Source organism: Xenopus laevis, chromosome 2S, assembly GCF_017654675.1.
Source record: "Xenopus laevis strain J_2021 chromosome 2S, Xenopus_laevis_v10.1, whole genome shotgun sequence".
NCBI classification, from domain to species: domain Eukaryota; kingdom Metazoa; phylum Chordata; class Amphibia; order Anura; family Pipidae; genus Xenopus; species Xenopus laevis.
The window spans coordinates 103,836,485-103,855,017 of NC_054374.1; the positions used below are offsets into that span (position 1 = coordinate 103,836,485).

Here is an 18,533-nt window from a genome sequence, read left to right on the forward strand (position 1 = left end):
CCCTCCAAATTTTTTCCTAGACAGCACATGCTTTCAGGCATAGAAATGGAGAGAAACAATTTTTAACAGGCATAAGTTTTTTTTAAAATTTCAGCACACATCCCTCTCACAACTTGTAATACTGATCAGTTACTCATGAAGAAATCGGATCATAGCTGGCATTGGCAGTAGTTGAATTTTAATTAAGGTGAATGACATAATAGGAAGTGGGAATTGTTTCTTGCTGTAACTTACTGTAAGATTTGTTTATTCAAAGATGCCACTTTGTGTTTTTTATTTTTAATAAACAGGGGAACTCTAAGAAGAACAGGAGATTAGAGAAGCAATGTTAACAGATTCCTTTATATTTATTAAAACATGAAGACTTCCACTCTTTCCTGGGGGCTGTTGCTGCAGCTTTATTAATGCATTGTTTGGATTGTGGATAAGAGCTAATCGTCGCCTTTCAACAGAGAAACTGCGTGCAGAGAACTGTAAACCAGTGTGATGGTGCAATGAAATGAGGCTCCGAAATGGAACTGTGGCAACCGCATTAGTGTTCATTACTACATTTTTAAGCCTTTCCTGGTATACTGCCTGGCAAAATGGGAAAGGTAAGTCACATGTCCTGTTCTTTTAACAATTCATGTGTTTCACTTGTTATAGTATAGATAGAACCTGAATACAGTCTGGTAATAATATTGCATGAAATTTTATTTTTAGCACATGTCTTGTCCCTATCTTGTTTGGAAAACAGAAAGGATAGAATAAAACTCTATCCCCACCAAAAAAACTTAACCTACAGATGCTAGGTTTGACCAGACTGCAATTTCTAGGTTGTAAATTAAGAAACTAAGGAGAAAGCAGCCAGGATACATTTCGGAACCATCAGAATCATTGTACGTTATGATTGTTTTGGAGAAACTACGGTTTGTTCTCTTTACATTGTTCTCACACAAGCATTAATTAAAAGTGGTAAATAAAAGACACATGTCTGTTTTACTAGCAAAGAAGGACCATCACATTTCTACTTTTACTTACAGCTGGGGGATACACTAAAGGTGGCCATACACGGGCAGATAAAGCTGCCGATATCGGTCGTTTGGACCGATTTGACAGCTTATCTGCCCATGTATGGGGGCTTCCGACGGGTCTTCCCGATCGATATCTGGCCACGATATCGATGGGGAAGGTTGGATTTTTACCCGACCGACCCGTCGGAGCCCCATTCGGCCGAACGTTCGAATTACCCCCGATATAGCCATGCCGTTAGTGGCATATCGGGGAAAGATCCACTCGTTTGGCGATGTCGCCAAACGAGAGGATCTTTGAGTCTATGGCCACCTTAAGCAGGGAGACCCATTCCATCAGTCACCCTGAACTAGGGTCAGTGTGATCCTTCTGTAGATTAGAATTCAGTGAAAGGCAGTACTGGAGCTACCCAAGCCCAGAATGAGTGACAGAACTGGCTTATTTCATACTATTAGTGGGCTGGGTGATGGGTTAGAAGGGAATTTTTAAAAAATTAATTGTCTGAATTCTTTTCTATTAGTCATACTGATGTATTCATTTTGTTTATGGGAGTTTATTGATCATTATAGTGATTCATGTGTAATTAAGTCTTGGCATTTTTCTAGTTCATAACGTTTATCTTTCTTATCACTCATTTCATTACACATAAAATGTGCAAATAGTGAAAGGAAAGTCTTCTGATTGCTGGAGGGTGTGTAAGGGTAAGGTCACATGGGGAGATTCGGGGAGATTTAGTCACCTGGCGACTAATTGCCTCTTCTTCTGGGCGACAATCTCCCCGATCTGCCTTCCCCTACCTTCCCGCCGGCTATAATGAGAAATCGCCAGCGGGATGGCACTCGCGGTGCTTCGTTTTCCAAAGTTGCCTCACGAATCTCCCCATGTGCCCTTACACTAAGGGGCAGATTTGTCAAGGGTCGAAGTGAATTCGAGGGAATTTTCGAACTAAAAAATTCAAAGTATTTTTTTGGATACTTTGAACATCCAATAGGATACTACGACTTCGAATTTTCTTTGACTAAACCTGCTGAAGTGCTATGTTAGCCTATGGGGACCTTCCAGAGCATATTTCTACGTTTTTTTTGTATTCGAAGGAAAATCGTACGATCGTACGATAAAATTGTTTGAATCATTCAATTCAAAGTACGATCATCGTACGGTAATACTACAATCGGAATACGATCGTACGATGTATAGAATCCTCCGACTTCGAATTCGAATGTCAGAGGATTCTATTCAATGGTCGAATCTCGAAGTTTTTTTCTACTTCGAAATTCGACCCTTGATAAATCTGCCCCTTAGTGAAATGTGTGTTCGTTCCTCAACTCACATTTATGGACTGTAGCTCAGAGATAAACAGCTGTTTTGTAACTACTTTAATTGTGTTTTCTTTTTTTTAAACCCCGCTTTTATGAATTTGCTGTTTTTAGAAACAAATCCAGATTTTTTGCTAGATAAAAGAACACAAAATTCCAAGCAAATTTGTAGTATACATTGATTACAATGTTTCAGTGGTTTTAACAATATTTCTAAATGTAATTGTTGCACCTTGCAATTCTTTGTATTGTTTCTGACCAGTTCAACAATGCAGCAGAAGTCCGACCTATGGACTTATAATTAATGTATATTGGAAAGCTGAAAAGAGATCAAGCAGTATTCGTAGTGAGAAGTGGTTGTTGGCCTTTTCTATAAAAGGTTGTTAATGAGTTAAGGCTTTGATTAGACAGGGATCTGCATTGTGGAGAAGTTTGGAAGGAATGGGATCAAGTGGGCAGGTAGTAAGGTGAGAGGCCAAAAGTTTTGACAATTCCTCATCTGTCACAGGAGCACAGGAGAGACTGGGGAGTGTGGAGGGAGGGTGGTGGAAGTCTACGGGGGTTGAGTAGTGTTATGTCACTTCTGATGGTGTCAATTTTGTTTTTGAAGTGCTCAGCAATACCTTGAGCAGAGAAAGATGTACACGGAGGGAGTGGAGAAAGGGTAAGAAGTGTTAAAGGTAGTGAAAAGGTGTGCAAGTTTTTTAGAAAGTGAGTTAATGAGTGTAGTAAAGTATGTTTGTTTGTCTTATAGCTCCAGAAGTCTGATTCTAAGCGGGAATTGGGTCAGTGACGCTCAAGTGCACTTTTAGAGTGCTTTTGTATGAGCAGTATGCCAAGGTTGAAGTGGTTTGGGTCTAGCATTGTAAGTGTGATTGGCATGCATTTTAATGACTTGAGTATTCTCTTTGCTGTGCCAAGGGAGCAGCATGATCTGAGGGCTTCCATACCATTATACACGTCTTCGATCATCTGCTCTTACGGATATTTAGCAGTATAAACCTTTATTTCAGAATGAATTATTGCACCAACAAAATAGAGTAACTGTAGTCTCACTCAGATTTATTGGTTCTATTACTCCATTTTTTATCTGTGTTGTTATTCATAAATTAAGTAGTCATGGAAAAAAGTAAAGTAAAATAATAGCACAGTTTAGCTTTTTGGCCAGATTATTTTGTGTGTGCGTGTGTCTAATCTAGAATGCTAATAATATGCTACCAAACTTGCTATTTAAATACAGCAGTGCTTTCTGCTTGTTTGTACTGACCTTGGGCAGCATACACAAGGGAACAAGCTGCCCGCTATCCATTCAGGACACTTGATATGGACGAAAGAAGACAGGTGGCGACTTGATAAAAAAAAAAAGTGGCTCCTTCAGTATAAATGTTAAATGTAACTTCTTGTTGTTGGACACTTTTTGCTAATATTAAAGGCAAAAACTCCAGAGATGTGTGTCCTGTATTTTACTTCCAGTAGTGGGCCGATTCAGCTCTTATGTCCTTGTAAAAGTTGCTGAGCTAGGCAGATCTATATAATGCATATAAACAATGTGCTCTGAAGAAATCTGCATTGTTTATCAGTTGTGTGCAAACTAGAAATGGCATTTGGAGTTGCTTAGTTTCTATCTCAGGCAACTATAAGGTCGTAGAAAAGTTTTGTTAGTACGGGTATGAGACCTGTTATCCAGAATGCTTGGGACCTGGGGTTTTCTGGGTAAAGGATCTTTCTGTAATTTAGATTATCATACTTAAAGCCTACTTAAATTAATTTTAACATTAAATAAACACAATAGGATTGTTTTGCCACCAGTAGAGTTCAATCAGCTTAGTTGGGATAAAGTAAAAGGTATTGCATTCTGGATAACAAGTTTCCAGATAATGGATCCCATATCTGTATCTTTAGTGGGGTATGACTAAAGCTGGCCATAGACGCAAAGATCCGATCGTACGAATCGAGGATTTGTGCGATTTTTGGACCATGTGTGGAGAGTCCCGTAAATTTTTCGTCCGGCGGAGATCGGTCATTTTGACGATCGGACAGGTTAAAAAATTTCTGTCGGCTGCCGATAATATCTCTGCATGTATTGCCAATCGTATGATTTTGAGTGGGAAACTGTCATTAGCTTTTGTCGGCCATAACTTTCATACGATTGCTGTCAGGGGCAGAACATCGGCTGATCTGTTCTTTTCTACTTTATTTGATCTGAATGGTTAGTGGCAGGTCGGGAGATTGGGATTGGGATGTCTTTGCATCTATCGCCAGCTAAGTGATCCCCAACCATTGACTAGTGAGCAACATGATGTTCAATAACTCATTTCATGTTGCTTCAGTGGCCTTAAAGGAGGTGCTTATTTTTAAAGGGGAACTATCGCGAAATTCATAATGCTTAAAAAGCATCCTTAGGTAAAGTTAAGTATTTGTCTAAATGCTTTTTATTAAAATTTTTTTACCGTTTTTGAAATATTTTCATTCTTTATCCCTCACACTGCTCTGAGCTTCTCCTCTCCTGCAGTCTGGCGTCGGAGTCATATGCAAATGAGTGACAGGCACACCTCCTGTCTTATTGGCTAGTCTGCTTGTCACTCAAAGGCAATGTTACTAGGCTAAACATGCCCAGCGATTTTCCTTTCAGCAGCTCCAATGCAGGTTTTGCCCATCAGTGGCAGGGACAAAGCTGCACAGTCACAGCCAGCAGCAGCCCTACAAAACCCTTAGAAATCAATACTTTGTAAAAGATAATTTTTATAGTGCCGAGCCCATGTAGCCAGCAGGTGAATGGGCAGTATCAGACAGATCAATGGTTGCTGGATGGCTGCTGCGTGCCGAGCTGATGTCCTGTGCAGGCTGATATGCTCGGGCACGTCAGGGAGAGGAGGGCAGCAGGAGGCTTGAGGCTCAATCTCAAGTCGGCAGCAGCAGCTCAGCACCTCTCCCTACACACAGAAACACAAAAGTAATAGTCTGCCGGCTGAGAGCAGCTACCGGGACAGGTGAACAGCCCACAATACTTGTGAGGGGGGAGAACTTTCTCAAACACAGCTGCACTGGTTGGTTTCTAACAGCAGGACAGATGGATCAGATTACATCTCCCCTCCTTCAAACAGCTACAATGGTGCAGTCTGGGCTTGAGCTTCAGAAACTCAGCATGTGATATACGGAGATCCAGAGGAGCTTGTTAGAGGAAGAGGTGAGGTATAAGGGCAACATAACTTCATTCCACTGTTGTTCTGTTAACTCTTTCTATGGGAAAGCTTCATGCTGCCTTCAGGGGCACACAGACAGTTTACACAATCTATACATCCCACCCCAGCAGGTGTCTCTATTTTCCTTCTAGCTATTAAAGGAGTAACATACCCTTTTTTTCTCAAATGAGCATTGGTAACTAACTTTATTGTCATATAAACATCTAGTAAAACATATTGGCAAAGTTTTATTTCTGTTTATTCATAAAAGAGTGAAATGGGCGATGAAGGTAATGTTAGCCCTGTTAAGTGTTAAACAGTAAGGACAGTCAAGCTTAGAGCTGCCCTCTGGGTATGAGCAAACTTTTTTGCTGGGTGCAGGTTTAAGGTGAACTTCATAGTGTCACAAATGTCAACAATTTTCAGATATATGAATTTCTGTTTGGCTGTAAAAAAGATGCAGGCGTCATTATTATCCACCCCTTTCCCATCAATCAATGGGATAGTAGCTCACCACTTGTCTATCTATAAAGCTGTCCAGACCCCATATTTGGAAGTGCTGAAGCCTAATCTACATTAATGAGAATTTGCCTCCTGTGTCCATATACTGTATCTGAAACGTCATAGTGCAATATGGAACCCATGTTGAATGATTGTATTTTCTTTTCATAGCCACCTATCATCTATCATAGGCGCAAGTCTCTTGCAGTCTCTGGCTGATGCAGTGGCGCTGCTCTCTCTCAGGCGCTCACATAACAAACCATAAGCAATCACTTGCGGTTATCAGAGGGACTTAAGGTGGCCATACACGGATAGATCCGCTCGTTTGGCGATGTCGCCAAACGAGCGGATCTTCCTCCGATATGCCCACCTTGAGGTGGGCAATATCGGGCTGATCCGATCGTGGGCCCTAGGGCCCAACGATCGGATCCTAGCGCTCGCAAACGGGCGGTCGGATCGCGGTACCGCATTAACGAACAGATGCGGCCGCGATCCGACGGGATTTTTAACCCCATCCGATCGAGATCTGGCCGACTTTCGGCCAGATCTCGATCGGGGAAGCCCGTCGGGGGCCCCCATACACGGGCCAATAAGCTGCCGACACAGTCTGTCGGCAGCTTTTATCGGCCCGTGTATGGCCACCTTAAGGCTTGAAAGCTCATGCAGCGTCCCTAGGATATTTCATGGTCATTGGCTTCAGCAATAGCTTCACGTTCAGATGGCAAAGTGGCATCTAACCCTTTGCTTGCCAAGCATGTACAGCCTATGTGCTGGCAGGCAAATGCTCAGGCTGCCAAGAACGTACTAGGTACGTTCTTTAGCAGCTGAGCTGTTCTCGCTGCATCTGTGGCTTTTGCCACCGTCTAATCTGAGACGCGATCGTTTCAGGTCTGACTTCCAAAGTAGCAGACGCAAGCGCATGACGCATCTGCTACTTCACTTACCTCCTCCTCCCTGCAGAGCCACCCACGCACTTTCTGCTTCGCAATAGCTCTGCATACTCCACCTCCAGGGATTGCAGCGATTGTATCTCATTGTGTGAGATAAATGCGGCAAACTGCAACATTTTTAGGCAATTTTCAGAAATGTAAAAACCTCTGTTTAGAATAGATTTGTAGTTTGGTATAGAAAGATGTCTTTATCTTTGTTGGTTTCATCAAAATGTCTACTTTCCAAAAATATATGGTTTTGGGGGGTCTTTCTGCTGTTAGGAGAATCTTCTGGCATACAATGCGCAGTCACAGGTCTTTGTGCAAAGAAGGCAAATCGGCAGCGGAGAAACTCATATGCACAATTTTTATTTGGGGCCCGCACATGCCAGCTACTTTGGTATATCTGTGTAATGTGTACTTTCTGAAAATATATGGTTTTCTGGGGTGAACATACTTTTTTCTATCTCCCCCCCCCCAAAAAAACTATGTAAATGTGTTGATTTTGCAGTACCTTATAGAAGTCTTCATTTTGGGGCCCCTATATGCCACCTGCTTAGGTAAACCTATACATATTGGGCATCAAACTGTTCGATGGACTCCTGGGTACATTCGTCCTAATGATGTGTGGGAGATATCATTTTTCAAAAAATTCACCAATTTCTATATAAAATTATAAATTTAGGAAAAAATTGCAACTTGGTAGTTTGGAGTACAACGATATATTTACCCATTTTTGATTTCCCAGAATCTGCTCTTTCTAATAATGGGTAGTTTTCTAGTGTAAACCTACTGTTAGTGGAATGTTTGGCCTTGAAATCAGAAGTATGCCATTTTGTGGAGCGCTGCTTTGGAAATCTGGCCATGTACTGCTTATAGATATTGATATATACAAGTGAGAAATCTCCATAAAACTATATATTTTGGTATTGTGCATTCAGGAGACAGAATTATACAAATCGGCTGTGTTCTTGTACATAAAATAAATTATGTTTCTGATATATGTGATTGTACTATGTGAAACATGATTTTACACTTAGAAGCCTATATATTTTTACAGAAGTGGACACCAAAATTCTAGCATATTTTGAAAACTCAGGTTGTCCTGAAAAAAACAATATATTGTTTTCCTGGGTAAACTAAAAGACCCCCCCCCAGGAAAAGCCCTTAAAGTGAAAGAGTACAAAAAGTCTAAAAAAACTGCTTGGCAGTAGATGTTGCATTTAGGACAAAATGGCTGGCAGGGAAAGGGTTAAACTCACATCCAAAGCTTTGCCACTGGGTAGCAGACTGAGCAAGTGCACCCTTTTTTATTTTTGCCTGAAAAAAATGTTTTATTGCCATTGTGAATAGCGTATTCCCTAACAGTACTGCGCATACCTTTTGCATGCTAATTCTGTTATTATATTGCAATTTTGTGATTTCGGTGCATTTTTAGCCATTTTATAGTATTTTTTAGCTATTTTATTGCATTTTCAGCTCTGCATGGGTGTTGTTTGCTTGCTTCTGTCTGTAAAACATATGTGGCCAAGCTAAAATATTCAAACAGTAATTCTGACTGCTGATTATACTAGGTGGGAAAAAAGCATTGCTTTTTGTGGTTTTTATTTACCATTGTTCTTTGTTGCTTCTTTTTGCCCATGTAAATTTTGTCTAACATATATCCATTTGGGGGTCACTGTGCGCAACATAGTTTGGTAAATCTATGCATATTGGGCATCAAACTGTTTAGTAGACCCCCAGCATTCATATTTAGGATGCTTTATGCTGATAATGATACATGGACGTTGCTGGAAAGTTGAAACTTTGAGGCAATTTTCAGTTATTTCACCAAAACCACCATTTTTGGGAAAGCCTTTTGACTCCGTAGTTTGGTGCAGAAAGGCATGGGTCACCATTTTAGGTTCAGTAGAATGTGTACTTTCCAAAAATATATGGTTTTGGGGGGTAAACATATATTTCTGTGTTTTTACCCCACAAAAATGCAGTCAATGTGTTGATTTTTCATTAGCTGAAGTTACCCACAGGACTATTTTTATGCGCTTACTTCATATTGGTGTCTCTAAAAGCCATAAACTTTGGTAAACCTATGCACAATGGGCATCACCTTGCTCAGTGGACCCCTGGCAATCATATTCAGGGTGCTTTTTCTTGGTACCTAATACAGTGTGGATATCAGGGGCAGCAAAATAAAATCTTTGAAGTGTTTTTTTCAGAATTTTAATACATTTTCATCAAAACTGCTAAATTCAGACAAGCTTTTATGTTTGGTAGTTAGGAGTAGAGAGACACAGTTACCCATTTTGGAATCAGCAGAATGTGTACTTTTCAAAACTAAATGGTTTACTGGGGTAAACCTACTGTTTCAGGATTTTTTGGCCTTGAAAACTAAAATATGCCGTTTTCTGCCTTAGTAGTTTGAAAATTCGGTAATATACTGCAGGGAGTTTTTGCTATACAGAAGTACTAAATCTCACTAAAACTATACATATCTGGTATTGGCAATGTTCGAGCGACATGAGGCTTTCCAAAGCAGTTGGATTTTCATGAGTAAATAAAAATATTTTTTTGGTATAAATTCATATATTATTAAAAATAGGAATTTTTCATTGGTATTTAGCGCTATAAATCTTTTTGCAGAGGTGGAAATACATGAAACTCGGATTTAGAAAGCTCAGGTTCTCCCGAAAAAAACAATGTATGTTTTTCCTAAGGAAACTAAAGGTTTCCCCTCAGAAAATGAAAGAAAGTGAAAGAGCACAAAATGTTTCAAAAACGTCTGGCATTTCGTGAAACCGAAATGTCAAATTCTGCTGGCACTTAAAGGGTTCATGTAAACTATCCAATCTACAAGCATTACACCTATAATAGTAGCTCTCTAAAGGTTCTCCCTAGTGATGTGCGGGTCAGGTTTTACCCACACCTGCCCAATACCCGCCCGCCTTCCCCCTACCTTTTATAGACCCGCACCGCCCCGCCAATAATGTCACAAAAGGGGAGGGCGAACAGGCGCGCATCTATAAAAAGGAATAGGAAGAAGAGCTCAACCCAGACCTGCCTGTGACCCGGAAAGGGGGGTGCAAGGTTGGCCCGAACCTGCGGGTGTCAGGTAGGCCCACACATCACTACTTCATGCCCTATGTTTGCTCCCTGGCCTTAGGATAGGCAGCCAACCAACCCTCACATAGCAGCAAGGAGTGTGAAATATGCGGAGGTCACACCATGCACTTTAAATCGTTACTAAACCTGGGGCGATCCTGGCCCCTCCGCCGCCTGAGGCAGCTTGCTGTTGCAGGGGTGAGTGTGAGAGTGGATGGTAGTGGTTGCAGTGGTGAGCGTGAGTGGATGGTAGGAGTTACAGGGGTGAGTGTGTGAGTGCATGGTAGGGGTTGCAGGGGTGAACATGAGTGGATGGTAGGAGTTGCAGGAGTGGGTATGAGAGTGATAGAAGTAGCAGGGGTGAGTGTGAAAGTGGAAGGTGGGTGAGGCAGGTGTACATATAAGGAGGGTAGGTGTAGCTGGCAGTACCAATGCCAGTATGTGAAAGTAGCAGTACCAATGCCAGTGAACACCTGAGGTGCCTGTAAGGAAGTCCTGGTAACAATGCCAGTGTGTGTGGAGGTGCCAGTGGTTGTGCCAATGTACAGAAGTGCCAATGTCACAGTTAGGGTTGCCACCTGACCAGTAAATATTATGGTTGATCCAATGTTATTAACCCTTTAAGTGCCAGCAGAATTTCACATTTTGGTTACGCGAAATGCCAGCCGTTTTTGAAACATTTTGTGCTCTCTCACTTTAGGGGCATTTTCTGAGGGGAAACCTATAGTTTACCTAGGAAAACTATACATTGTTTTTTTCGGTAGAAACTGAGCTTTCTAAATCTGCCTGAGTTTTCATGTATTTCCACCTGTGCAAAAAAATTTATAGTGCTAAATACCAAAAAAAATGAAAAATTACCATTTTTCATCGTATATCAATTTATACCAGAAAAATATTTCATTTTACGGATGAAAATCCAACTGATTTGGAAAGCCTTATGTCTCTCGAACATGCCAATACCAGATATGTATAGTTTTAGGGAGATTTAGGACTTCTGTACCTCAAAAACTCCCGGCAGTATATTGCCGAATTTTGAAAGCACTAAGGCAGAAAACGGCATGCTTTAGATTCCAAGGCAAAAACTCCTGAAACCGTAGGTTTACCCCAGAAAACCATACATTTTTGAAAAGTACACATTCTGCCGATTACAAAATGGGTAACTATGTCTCTCTACTCCCAACTACCAAACATAAAAGCTTGTCTGAACATAGCGGTTTTTCAAAAAAAAATTCAAAATTCTGAAAAATCATTTCAAAGGTTTTATTTTGCAGCTCCGCATATCCCAAACTATATTAGGTACCAAGAAAAAGCACCTGAAATATGATTGCCAGGGGTCCACTGAACAGTTTGATACCCATTATGCATAGGTTTACCAAAGTATCTGGCATTTAGAGACACCAATATGAAGTTAGCACATCCAAATTGATCAGTACTTTACTTCAGCTACTGAGAAATCAACACATTGACTGCATTTTTTGTGGGGTAAAAACACAGAAATATATGTTTACCCCCCAAACCCATATATTTTTGGAAAGTACACATTCTACCGAATCTAAAATGGGTACCCATGCCTTTCTGCTCCAAACTACTGAGTCGCAAGGCTTTCCCACAATTGTCGGTTTTGGTGAAATATCTGAAAATTGCCTCAAAGCTTCAACTTCTCAGCACCATATCACCCATGTATCGTTATGCACCAAGAAAAAGCACCCTAAATATGATTGCCAGGGTTCCTCCGAACAGTTTGGTGGCCATTGTTCATAGGTTTACCAAAGTATCTGGCATTTAGAGGCCTCAAAATTAAGTTAGTGCATACAAATAGTCCTGTGGGTAACTTCAGCTAATGAAAGATCAACACATTAACTGCATTTTTGTGGGGTAAAAACACAGAAATATATGTTTACCCCCCAAACCCATACATTTTTGGAAAGTACACATTCTACCGAATCTAAAATGGGTACCCATGCCTTTCTGCACCAAACTACGGAGTCAAAAGGCTTTCCCAAAGTTGTCGGTTTTGGTGAAATATCTGAAAATTGCCTCAATGCTTCAACTTTCCAGCATCGTATTGTCCATGTATCATTACCAGCATAAAGCATCCTAAATATAAACATACGGGTCTACTAAATAGTTTGATGCCCAATGTGCATAGATATACCAAACTATGTGGCGCACAGAGACCCCCAAATGACAATATGTATAGACATTTTCACGGCTGACGCGCTGGCTGCTGCAACATAACCACCCGGTGTGTGTATTATGCGACATTAGACCACCTAACAGTACAGAGACCCCAGAAAACCATATATTTTCAGAAAGTACACATTCTGACGAATCCAAGATGGGCAAATAAGTGTTTCTACTACAAACTGCCAAACTGCAAAGCAATGCTGAACATAACGGTTTTTATCAAATTTCTGAAAATCGTAACAAAGATTGAATTTTACCCCATTATATGCTCCACGTTTCGTAACGTATCAGCATAAAACATCCTAAATATGAACGCCAGGGGTCTACTGAACACTTTGATGCCCAATATGCATAGATATACCAAACTATGTGGCGCACAGAGACCACCAAATGACAATAGTGTATATACATTTTCATAGCTGACGCGCTGGCTGCTGCAATATAAGCGTCTGGTGTGTGTATTATGCGACATTAGACCCCCCTAACAGTACAGAGACCCCAGAAAACCATATATTTTCAGAAAGTACACATTCTGACAAATCCAATATGGGTAAATAAGTGTTTCTACTACAAACTGCCAAACTGCAAAGCAATGCTGAACATAATGGTTTTTATCAAATTTCTGAAAATCGTCACAAAGCTTGAATTTTACCCCATTATATGCCCCACATTTCGTAACGTATCAGCATAAAACATCCTAAATATGAACGCCAGGGGTCTACTGAACACTTTGATGCCCAATATGCATAGATATACCAAACTATGTGGCGCACAGAGACCACCAAATGACAATAGTGTATATACATTTTCATAGCTGACGCGCTGGCTGCTGCAATATAAGCGTCTGGTGTGTGTATTATGCGACATTAGACCCCCCTAACAGTACAGAGACCCCAGAAAACCATATATTTTCAGAAAGTACACATTCTGACAAATCCAATATGGGTAAATAAGTGTTTCTACTACAAACTGCCAAACTGCAAAGCAATGCTGAACATAATGGTTTTTATCAAATTTCTGAAAATCGTCACAAAGCTTGAATTTTACCCCATTATATGCTCCACGTTTCGTAACGTATCAGCATAAAACATCCTAAATATGAACGCCAGGGGTCTACTGAACACTTTGATGCCCAATATGCATAGATATACCAAACTATGTGGCGCACAGAGACCACCAAATGACAATAGTGTATATACATTTTCATAGCTGACGCGCTGGCTGCTGCAATATAAGCGTCTGGTGTGTGTATTATGCGACATTAGACCCCCCTAACAGTACAGAGACCCCAGAAAACCATATATTTTCAGAAAGTACACATTCTGACAAATCCAATATGGGTAAATAAGTGTTTCTACTACAAACTGCCAAACTGCAAAGCAATGCTGAACATGATGGTTTTTATCAAATTTCTGAAAATCGTCACAAAGCTTGAATTTTACCCCATTATATGCCCCACATTTCGTAACGTATCAGCATAAAACATCCTAAATATGAACGCCAGGGGTCTACTGAACACTTTGATGCCCAATATGCATAGATATACCAAACTATGTGGCGCACAGAGACCACCAAATGACAATAGTGTATATACATTTTCATAGCTGACGCGCTGGCTGCTGCAATATAAGCGTCTGGTGTGTGTATTATGCGACATTAGACCCCCCTAACAGTACAGAGACCCCAGAAAACCATATATTTTCAGAAAGTACACATTCTGACAAATCCAATATGGGTAAATAAGTGTTTCTACTACAAACTGCCAAACTGCAAAGCAATGCTGAACATAATGGTTTTTATCAAATTTCTGAAAATCGTCACAAAGCTTGAATTTTACCCCATTATATGCCCCACATTTCGTAACGTATCAGCATAAAACATCCTAAATATGAACGCCAGGGGTCTACTGAACACTTTGATGCCCAATATGCATAGATATACCAAGCTATGTGGCGCACAGAGACCCCCAAATGGATATATAGTAGATAAAATTTACAAGGCAAAACAAAATAAGGCAGTAAAGAGTGAAATGAAAAAAAATCCAATAAAACCACAAAAATCAATGTTTTTTTTCCAGAATAGTGTTATCGGCCATCAGAATCACAGTTTGAATATTTTAGCTGGGCCAAACAGGTTATACGGCTAGAAACAAGTGAACACAACATATGCAGAGCTGAAAATGCAATAAAATGGCTAAAAATTCAATAAAATGGCTAAAAATGCACCAAAATACCCAAAATTGCAATATAATCACCGAAATAACATACAAAAGATATTGCACAGTACGGTTAGCGAATACAGTATTCGTAATGGCAATAAAACATTTTTTTCAGCAAAAAAAAGAGACGATGCGATAAGAAAAAAAAAAAAAGCCACAATGCCATGTATGTGCGTGTGCGTGTGTACAAATGGTAAATTACATGTTATGTGCGCGTGTGTGCGTGTGCACGTGTGTGTAAGTGCAGTGAGTGTAAGTGACCCCCCCAATCCCCAAAAATGTATGTGTAAGTGTGTGTAAGTGTGAATCTAAGTGTGTATTACTGTAATAAGTGTGTGTTGGTGTGTTTGTGTGTGTAATTGTTGCACTAACCTGAAAAAGTCGCTGAAGACTGTTGCACACGATGTGGAGGGGTCCCAGGAAGACATCTGCGACGATCTGCGTGTCTCTGTGCTGTGGGGGCGGAGGTGATCATCGCAGTGCAGGCTGCAGCAGCAGGACACGTAAGTAACACGTGCCTGCTGCTGTTTTTGGGCCCCAGGGGCCACTCGATCCCCTGCTCTGCTCGTTGCCTAGGGGCAGGGGATCGAAGCGGAACGGAGCGAGCGGCTCTAACAGCCGCTCCTCCGCTCCAGAACCCGGAAGTGCTACAGAACGTAGAATCTACGTTCTGTGGCATTTCAAGTTACTTTTCCACAGAACGTAGATTCTACGTTCTGTGGCACTTAAAGGGTTAATAGGGAAAAGAGATACATATATAGGAAGGCCAGTATTTTTGTCCAGAAAAGGTGGCAACCCTAGTCACAGTATGAGTTGGCGCAGTACAAATGTGCGGAAGTGTCTGAGTATAGAAGTGTCAGTACCAATGACGGTATGTGTGAAGGTGCAAATGGCAATGCCAGTGTATGGAATTTCCAGTACCAAATGGTAATGTGCGAGTACAAATCAAACTGTATGTGGTGGTGCCAGTGCCGATGTATGGGAGTCCCTGTGTATGGAAGTACAAATGCCAATGGTAATGTATGTGGTGGTGCCAATGTATGAAAGTGCCTTGAAGTGTTTGAAGTACAAGTACCAATGCTAGTGTATGCAAAAGCCAGTGCTAATGGCAGTGTGTTTGGAAATGCCAGTGTATAGAAGTGCCAGTGCTACTGCCAATGCATAAGGTTCCAGTACCAGATCACTGTTTGGGCCACTTCCCTGGGCAGCCCACCCTGTGGCACCTTCCCAATCAGTGCCAGATAGCTGAGCCCAAAAGTGCCTGAGCTGTATCAATGTCCTGCAGCCTGGGCTATGATTGCTACCAGTGAATAACCCATGCACATGCATACTACTTTACAGGCTCAGATCTTCCATACAGGCCATATGCTCAAGCATGAAATAAGGATGAACTCTTGGTTCTCTTGTAAAACTGGAGTGTTTGCCTCAGAAACATTACTATTGTTTAGAAAATAAAAATAAGATGCTTGCTAGCCATGGAAGCAAATAAGCGGGCAACAGATAAATGAATACAATAGGTTTAAATACTTATAAAATAACTAAATCCATTGTATTGTACAGAGCTTATTTGCTATAAAACCTGTGCCTTTTAGCCCTATTTCAACTTGAATTGCGGCTCCATGGCTGTTTCTGAAGCAAACACAAGCAAGTTTCTGGGAGACTAAATCACACACAAGCACACTGTCACACACATACATGTATAGACAGAAAGATGGTGATTTCAAACCAAGGTGCTAATTTGTACCAGTTCAATTACCCATATTTTGAATCAGTAGTAAGTAGACTGTTCAAAGTGAATTGCTGGCTGGTTGTTATTGACCTACAGAGACATATGCAACATGTGAGGCGAGGTGCAATGTGCAAAAAAAAAATACCATGCACTGTCCTGCCTTTGATCTGGGAGAGTGTGAAAACCTAATTCTGCCAATAAAATCAGCATTTTCACACTATAAAAGAATAACAGCCTTACTGTTCTCAGAATGAGATTCCAGAGAATGCAGTTGGTGTGTGGATGCTTTGACTTCAGCATGAAGAGGGTGGGACTTTGCTAGTTGCTACGTGACATCACAGTTGGGGTATAGCCACTCCCATTCAGCAATTGCTTGAACTGGCTCTCAGAGAAAGCATTCTAACTCCCTGTAATATTATTGAATGCCCTTCAAAAAGTGAGCATTTCTGTTAAATGAATATATTTGAGAATATTATTATTTTCATCCTATCTGTCCGCTGGGAAAATTAGATTTTCGCGATAGTTCCCCTTTAAATTCTTGGCTTGGATACATGTTTTGGTTGCATAGTAATCAGATAAAACTGTAGGCTGCCAGTTCACATAGGGACCTTGAGACTGCCAATCATGGTCCTTACTTGGCACCCTTGAAACTTTTTTTCCAGGCTTGTGTTGCTCCCCAACTATTTTTATATTTGAAAGTGACTCACAGGTAAAAAAAAAAAAATGTTTGGGGCCCTGGACTAAGGTTTAACAAGTACAATGAAGTCTCAAAATGTTTTTTTTGCTTTTCTCAATCTTATTCTAGGTAAATATGAAATCATGTGTCTGTGTTCCTTTGTCTATATCTTTCAGCTGTGTGCAGATATGACTAAGCTAATGAAACATGAGGAATTTTGATTACTTCTGTGGTGCCCTCAGGGCAGCAGTAATAGCACCCCATCACTGCCTGCAACAACCCCTTTCTACTTTGTGTAGAAGAGAAACATGCAGTGTAAAAACAAAAACAGGGTGAATAGATAGGCTGTGCAAAATAAAAAAATATTTCCAATATACAGTAGATGGTTAGCCAAAGTCACTGGATGTCTAATATAATAGCCAGAATACTACTTCATGCTTTCTCTTGGTTTCCACTGATTGGTTACCAGGCAGTAACCAATCAGTGACTTCAGGGGGGGCACATGGATCATAACTGTTCGCTTTTGAATCTGAGATGAATTCTGAGGATAAATTTCAAACTCACTGAACAGTTATGTCCCATGTGCCCCCACCCTTAAAGTCGCTAACTAACTCAGAGTTAGAGAGCTGAAAAGCAGGAAGAAGTGTTCGGGCTATTATGTTAGACATACAGTCACTCCAGCCTTTATAGGTTACATATTTGGCTACCTAACTATATTAGAAACATTTTTAATTTTGCACAGCCTATTTACCCAGTTTTTATTTTTAGACTGAACTGTTCCTTTAAGGGGGGGGGCGCAAAGCTTAGTGCAGATTTACTATATTATGTACTACTATTTGCTCAAGAGAAAATTACAATGAAACTAGAATGAAGTGTGTTCCAGAAAGGAAAATAAATTGTTAAATCCTAAGGTGCGAGTAACATTTTACTAAATGATTGCTTGCCATTTCATAAATCTGTCCCTAAGTTGGTGATATATATAGAGTGAGTTTTCTAACATTACCATGCCAGACATATTGGTTTTATTGAATACATTACTTGTTTTGATAAAAACAGTGATTTTAAAACCATAACATTAAATTTATAATGTATGCTGTTCTGTGGGACAATTCACAATCCTGTTTCTTCATTGTATTCTCGAAAATGAGGGAAAAATGCATTGCTTTAAAAGTAGTCAAAATTCAATCAGAGCATGCCTTTGTTTTCTTTGGAGTAGGTGGTTGCCTTATGACTTTTCCCTACATGATGAAACATGTATTTTCTGTGGGTTCAACAAATAACAAGTTTGCAATTCTGTGTAATGAAACTGGCAGTTATAATTGTTGAGATGATATTTCTGGGATTAGAGTTTGAGTTCGATGGGTTGGTAAAATTGCTGAAAACCGTGGGCTTCATCATATGAAAGTGAATGAGAGTTCTTGGATTAGGCGTGTAGGCGTCATCTGGAGAAGGCTTTTGTAATGCAGAATAAATACTAAAATGTAGTACTCTTGCAGTAAATTTAAAGGGGAGCTAAACATAGAAAAAGTTAACTTGTGGGGAGTCCAATTTATCTACATTACGTGGTAGGTTTATCAAAGTGTGAATGTATCACTACGCGAAATAAAACACACTCCCTTTCTATTCATTCCTATAGGATTTTTAAAAGCATATTCATCAAATGGTGAACTCCATTGATAAATAAG

At 40.4% G+C, this 18,533-nt stretch overlaps 1 protein-coding gene across 3 annotated transcripts in view; it reads left to right on the forward strand.

Annotated features, from left to right (window-relative positions):
* mgat4a.S (alpha-1,3-mannosyl-glycoprotein 4-beta-N-acetylglucosaminyltransferase A S homeolog) overlaps positions 1-18,533 on the forward strand; it is a 51,935-nt gene that overhangs the window by 2,335 nt on the left and 31,067 nt on the right. For 2 of the 3 annotated variants that reach the window (XM_018249799.2, XM_018249800.2), the window contains exon 2: positions 291-593. The exons of the other annotated variant lie outside the window; for it this stretch is intronic. In XM_018249799.2, coding sequence (XP_018105288.1) covers positions 500-593 — 94 coding nt within the window. In that variant the 5' untranslated portion in view covers positions 291-499. The remainder of the gene's footprint in view (positions 1-290; positions 594-18,533) is intronic. 3 annotated transcript variants of the gene reach the window in all.